The 7,299-nt window shown below is 38.7% G+C and overlaps 1 protein-coding gene across 1 annotated transcript in view; it reads right to left on the bottom strand.

Moving 5' to 3' along the window:
* ENPP3 (ectonucleotide pyrophosphatase/phosphodiesterase 3) overlaps positions 1 to 7,299 on the bottom strand; it is an 84,704-nt gene that overhangs the window by 35,004 nt on the left and 42,401 nt on the right. Inside the window, exon 15 of the mRNA XM_003781856.3 lies at positions 1,170 to 1,297. Within this exon, the coding sequence (XP_003781904.1) occupies positions 1,170 to 1,297 (128 nt within the window). The remainder of the gene's footprint in view (positions 1 to 1,169; positions 1,298 to 7,299) is intronic.

The raw sequence follows: 7,299 nt of genomic DNA, 5'->3' as shown, positions 1-7,299 counted from the left end.
GGCTATTTTTTTTGGTTGCAGCCATCATTGTTGTTTTGGTGGGCCCGGGCTATTGAACCTGCCACCTTAGGTGTATGTGGCTGGTGCCTTAGCCACCGAGCCGATCTCAATACTGTTAATATCCACTTATGCAGCTGGAAAAAATACTAGAATGAAATTTAAAAAACAGGAATCATTAGTTAGCTACCAGAAAAGTGTATATTTATTTGTTTACTGACTTATTATCAATTGTCTCTACTACAGTATGTGCCCCTGTAGGGCAGCAATCAGGTTTGTATACAGATGCTAGATCAGGGCCTGGCATAACACAGTAAGCATTCAATAAAATTTTGTTGAATCAGGGCGCCCCTGTGGCTCAGTGAGTAGGGCAGTGGCCCCCTATACCAAGGGTGGCAGGTTCAAACCTGGCCCTGGCCAAACTGCAACAAAAAAAATAGCCAGGGGTTGTGGTGGGCATCTGTAGTCCCAGCTACTCGGGAGGCTGAGGCAAGAGAATCGCTTAAGCCCAGGAGTTGGAGGTTGCTGTGAGCTGTGACGCCACAGCAGTAGAGACTGAGGGTGACAAAGTGAGACTCTGTCTCAAAAAAAATTTGTTTTTGTTGAGTCAATGAATTAATTGGTTACTTGGGAAGGAATGATTGAGAAATTTTTTTTTTACTCTAAATTACATTTTGCAAATACTCAGTGATCAATGTGAATTATAACTATAAATAGAAATAAGAAATAAAAGTTATAGCAAGTTCATTAGCTCAGCCTTATAGTCATAATAACGTTTTATAAAAATCTAGAAGATGACAAAGGTCTTAAAGAGGTGTCTAATCAATCACTCACTATCAGCCTGGAAGATAGCTGGTATCATGTTTCTGCTGCCTTACTGGACAACACGGTGGTGGGGGTAGGAATGTGCAAGTGCAGTCTCTGGGACAGTGGCTGGACCAGTCTGAGCTTTCTTTCTTACCTATCTTAGCATCCTTAGACTAAGATGCTAAGATCAGCCATCTAATAACAACAACCTCTAATACAAAAGTACCAAACAGGATAAAAAAGTAAAGAAAAATCCCATTGCTCAGAAAAATATACAGTGATCATAAAGGCAGGTAAGGTTGAGTAATATTATAATAAAAGATGGTTATTAATAGTATCGTGAGATAAATAAATAGAACACGAACCTCACAGCCAGCCATTGTCGATCCACCAGAAGATGAACTTTGTCGATTCTGACGTTTTTGGCATAGTGTAATCGTTTTGGCAGATCAGGAGACAAATAGGGTTTGAAATGCTGGTCAGGTTTTCGGCACTGAAAAATGAGTAAATATTTCATGACACATAAAGTCTGCAAACTAATTCAAAAATTTCAGCTTCTATGATAGTTTGTGAAGCACCTTTTTAAAGTATTGGGATTTAAACTTAGCTAAAAGAAATAAAACTATTATCACCATAGTCAAATTCGCTCATTCTAGTTTTTATCGTTGCCACAATAATCAGGTTGGTATTAAAAATCTGGCTTAAATTGTGATTTCATGTGTGTTGTTTTAAGTTTTTATACATTTTAAGCCCTTGCACTTTTTTTTGACAGAAAATAGATATAAATAAATTTATAGTGAAAATTATAATTTTTGAATCTAAATTACATATAAAAAGTATGGGTACAGGCGGCACCTGTGGCTCAAAGGAGTAGGGCACTGTTCCCGTATGCTGGAGGTGGCAGGTTCAAACCCAGCCCAGCCACAAACTGCAAAAACAAAACAAAAAAATAAAATACAGTATGGGTAAAAAAATTATAAAAGTCAATTTAATTGCACCAAAAAGCCCTTCCCAACTGACTCAATTTGCCTTTTAAATGAACTACATTTGCTTGGTTTTCAAATCAAGTCATCTGTTTTTGAAACCTACCATGGTCTCCCCACTTATAAAATAAACCATGGATTGCTCAGACAGTGGAATAAGATTTTGTTTTGTCAATAACTACTGTTAGATCGATATGGCATATTTTAAAACTGTAAAAATGCAAAAAACATTGATATCTACTGATGTAAAAGAAAAATGAGGAAATAAGACATAGAACTACAAAGGAACCTTCTTTCCCTTATGACCTTTCCTGTGAAACAAGGGGAAGAAAAAGAATAAACATAAAGGAGATGAATTTTTTTCTATTTCCTCATATCTTTTTAACCACAATATCTCATGGAGATGAACAAGTTCTGTGTCACTACGATCTCGTGCCAATTTATATAAGAACATTAAGCTAAACTCTCAAACACGTAATTCATGAAAACAAAATTCAAAAAAATATATAGAAAAATAGGAGAGCAAAGAAAAGTTGACAGTATGAAGGGGGAAAGAGAAAAATATTTATTGCAAATATATTTTTATCAGGTTTTTTCCTGCCTATTCTGGTATCTTTTCCAGGCATCTAATTTTTTTCCTTTTTCATTGTTCATCACTTCTTCTTTTTTTTTTTTAATTATTTATTTATTTATTTTGGGGGGCCGGGGCTGGGTTTGAACCCACCACCTTTACCATATGGGGCCAGTGCCCTACCCCTTTGAGCCACAGGTGCTGCCCCCATCACTTCTTTCATAAGCCATTATCTGTGTAACTTCTGGGCAAACACGTGCTGGCAGCTCCTCAGGTGCAGCTTCCCGTAACATACAAGGGCATAGAACATGCCCCTGAGTGGGATTAGTCACGCTTCTCCAGCCAGCGTGTAGCCAGACTGAATTTAGAGAAAATTGGAGGTTCAGGGCCAACTTCAGACATAAGAGTTAGTCTCTGCATTTTCAAATTTGTCATGAAGTCACCAGAGTTGAGATAAAATTTTTGTTATATACAGCAATGTCTCAGGATATAAAATCAATGGACGTAAATCAGTAGTCTGCATTTACGCCAACAACAGTCACACAAGGACACAAGTCCCTTCATAGTCACATCAAAGAAAATGAAATACCTTGAAATATATTTAACAAAGCATGTGAAGAATCTCCATAGAGAAAACTATGAAATACTGAGAAAACAAATTGCAGAGGACAGTAACAGATAGAAAAACACACTACGCTAATGGCTAGAAAGAATGGACATTGTTTTTTTGTTTACTTTTTTTTGTTTTTTTGAGACAGAGCCTCAAGCTGTCCTCCTGGGTAGAGTGCTGTGGCATCACAGCTCACAGCAACCTCCAACTCCTGGGCTCAAGTGAGTCTCCTGCCTCAGCTTCCCAAGTAGCTGGGACCACAGGCTCCCACCACCACGCCTGGCTATTTTTTTGGTTGCAGCCATTATTGTTGTTTTGGTGGGCCCGGGCTGGATTCAAACCTGCCACCTTAGGTGTATGTGGCTGGCGCCTTAGCCACTTGAGCCACAGGTGCCGAGCCAAGAATAAGAATTGACATTGTTACGATGTCTATACTACTATTGAATGCAATTCCCATTAAAATACCAAGGTCATATTTTGCAGACCTTAAAAAAATGGTTCTGCACTTCATATGTAATCGGCAAAAGTTCTGAACAGCCAATGCAATTCCGTGAAATAAGAACAAATCCAGAAGCATCACTTTACCAGACTTCAGTTTATATGACAAGTCTACAGTGATCAAGACAGTATAGTATTGTCATAAAAATAAGAGACATATACCTATGGAACAGAACAGATGAAACCAGCCTCGTATAGCCATCTGACTTTTGATAAGGCAAACAAAAGCATGCTCAAATACAAATAGGGAAAGAATCCCTATTTAGTAAAAGGTGCTGCAAGAACTGGTTAGCCACATTAGAAGAAATAGAACGTATATCTCTTACCACTCACAAAAATCAACTCACGGTGTATAATAGATTTAAAACTAAGACAGGAAACCTTAAAAATGCTAGAAGAAAATGTGGGGAAAACTCTTAATTTTGTCAGCCTAGGGAAAGAGTTTATAAAGAAGACCCCAAACGCAATTTCTGCAACAATAAAATTAAATAAATAGGACTGATCAAGTTAAGAAGTTTCTGCACAGCTAAGTACTTAATCAGCAAGGCAAAGAGACAAACTGCAGAATAGGAGAAGATACTTGCTAGCTACACATCTGACAAAGGGCTAATAACCAGAATCTACAAAGAACTCAAGCAAATCAATAAGATCAAACAACACCATTATAAACTGGGCAATAGAGGCTTGGTGCCTGTAGCTCAGTGGCCAAGGGCACCAACCACATACACCGGAGCTGGTGGGTTCCAATCCAGCCCAGGCCTGCCAAACAACAATGACAACTACAACAACAACAAAATAAAAATAGCCAGGTGTTGTGGCCCGTGCCCGTAGTCCCAGCTACTCGGGAGGCTGAGGCAAGAAAATCACTTTAAGCCCAAGAGTTTGAGGTTGCTGTGAACTATGATGCCACAGCACTCTACCCAGGGCAACATAGTGAGACTCTGCCTCAAAAACAAACAAACAAAAAACTGGGCGATAGACATGAACAGAAACTTTTCTTATAATGATAGACTAATGATCAAGAAACATGTGAAAAATGCTCATCATCCCTAATCATCAGAGAAAGACAAACCAAAACCACACTGAGATATTACTGAACCAAGTGAGAATGGCCCACATCATAAGGTCCCAAAGCAATAGATGCTGGATCCAGAGAGAAAGGAATACTCACAAACTACTAGTAGGACTGCAAACTGGTCCAGTCTCTATGGACATTAGTATAGAGATTGCTTAAAGAACCAAAAGTAGACTTAACATTTGATCCTGCAATCCCACTACTAGGTATTTACCCAAAAGAAAGAAACAGATTTTATCATAAAGACATTTATATCTTTACACATTTTTTGTCAAATGTCTGTGACAGCAAATCCACAATTGCAAAGATGTGGAAACAACCCAAGTGCCCTTCAATACGGAGGATTAATAAATTATGGTATATGTGTATCCTGGGATATTATTCAGTCATAGAAGAGATAGAGATTTTTTATCTTTTGTAACAACCCTACTTCAACTTGCAGTGGGTCCCAGATAGTATTAGCTACTCTTTATCCAGTGTTTATCTAAAATCATTCACACTCCACCGTCACAAATTTTACTATACAAGAATACCTCAGAGATATTGCAAGGTCAGTTCTAGATCACTACAATAAAGTGAATCACATGAATTGGTTTTCCAGGGCATATAAATGGTACATTTACACTATACTGTAGTCTACTAAGTGTGCAATAGCCTTATATCTTTTGAAAAAGTATAAACCTTAATTTTAAAATACTTAATTGCCAAAAAAAATGCTAGCAATTATTTGAGACTTTCAGAATAATTCAGAAGCTTTCTGTTGGTGGGGGTTCTTGCCTCGATGTTGATGGTTGCTAACTGATGGGGATGGTGGTTGCTAAAAGTTGGAGTGGTTGTGGTCATTTCTGAACAATAACAATGAAGTTTGCTATGTCGAAGGACTTTGCCTTTCAGGAAAAAATTATTTATGGTATGTAGTACTGGATAGCATTTTACCTACAGCGGAACTACTTTCAAAACTGGAGTCAGTCCTCTCAAACCCTTTCAAAGCTGCTACTTTACCTACCAGCCGCTTGTAATATTCTAAATCCTTTGTTGGGCTTCAACAATGTTCACAGCATCTTCACTGGAGTAACATGTTCACAGGAGTAAATTCCACTTCAAGAAATCCTTTTTTTGGTTCATCCCTTAAGGTTTTATTATGGAATCACACCAACTCAGTCACATCTCCTGGCTCCACTTCTAACTCTAGTTCTGGCTGTTTCCACCACATTTGCAGTTTCTGCCTCCTCTGAAGTTTTAAATCCCTCAGAGTCATCCCTGAAGGTTAGAATCAACTTCTTCCAAGCTCCTCTTAATGTTGATGTTTTGACCTCCTCCCTTTAATCACGAACATCTTTCATAGTATCTAGAAGGGTGAATCCTTTACAGAAAGGTTTGGATTTACTTTGCCCAGTCCATCAGAAAAAGTCACTGATGGCAACAATAGCTTAAAAAAAAAAAAAAATGTGTTTCTGAGCTGAAGAGACTTGAAAGTCAAAATCACTCCTCAATCTATGGGCTGCAGAATAAATGTTTTATTAGCAGACATAAAACAACATTATTCTCCTTATAACTTACCTTAATCACCCCATATACATTTCTATAAGAACTCTTTTTGGGTGACTGCATTGTTAACAAGCAGTAATATTTTAAAAGAGGTCTTTTCTTCTGAGCATTAAGTGTCAATGGTGGGCTTAAACTATTCAATAAGCCCTGGTGTCCATAGATATTGTGTAATCCAGGCCTTGTTGTTCCATTTGTAAAACACAGGCAGAGTAGATTTAGCATAATTAAGGGCACTAGGATTTTCAGAATGGTCGAGGAATTCTGGCCTCAACTTCAAGTCACCAGTTGCATTAGCCCCTAACACTGAGTCAGCCTGCCTTTTGAAGTATTGGAGCCAGACACTGACTTCTCTTTGCTTGCTGTGAAGATCCTAGATAGAATCTCCTTTTAATAGAAAGCTGTTTCGTCTACAGTGAAAATCTGTTGTTCAGTGTAGCCACCTTCATCAATGATCTAGATCTTCTTGCTTCATCTTGCACATTTGTGTTATGATGATGCTTCTTTCCTTAAGCCTCATGAACTAACTTCTGCTGGCTTCCAATTCTCTTCTGCAGCCTCTTCACCTCTCTCAGGCTTCACAGAACTGAAGAGAGTTAGGGACCTGCTCTGGATTAGGCTTTGGCTTAAGGGAATGTTGTGGTGGGTTTAATCTTCTATTCAGACCACTCAAACTCCTTTCATATCAACAATAAGGCTGCTTCCTTTTCTTTTTCATTTTTTTTCTTTTCTTTTTTTTGAGACATAGTCTCAAGCTGTCACCCTGGGTAAGGTGCTGTGGCATCATAGCTCACAGCAGCTTTCAACTCTTGGGCTCACGTGATCCTCTTGCCTCAGTTTTTCTATTTTTAGGAGAAACAGGAGTCTTGCTTTTGCTCAGGTTGGTCTAGAACTCCTGAGCTCAAGCAGTCCACTCGCCTGGGCCTCCCGGTGGGCTAGGATTACAGGCGTGCGCCCCGGCGACCGGCCGCTGCTTGGTTTTCTTATGGTTCATGTGGTCCTTCGAGAATTATTTCCTTGTGTTCAGGACCTCGCTGTTTGGCACAGAGCTCTAGCTCTGTCTTGGCTTTTGACATGAATTCCTCACTCAGCTTAATCATTTCTAGACTTTGATTTAAAGTGAAATACTTTAAACTCTTCCTTTCTCTTGAACGCTTAAGGCCATTTTAGGGGTGAATAATTGGTTTAATTTCAATATTGTGTCTCTGGGAAT

Source organism: Otolemur garnettii, unplaced genomic scaffold (assembly GCF_000181295.1).
Source record: "Otolemur garnettii isolate 467f Iridium unplaced genomic scaffold, OtoGar3 scaffold00002, whole genome shotgun sequence".
NCBI lineage: Eukaryota > Metazoa > Chordata > Mammalia > Primates > Galagidae > Otolemur > Otolemur garnettii.
This window is presented reverse-complemented; position numbering and strand designations above follow the sequence as displayed.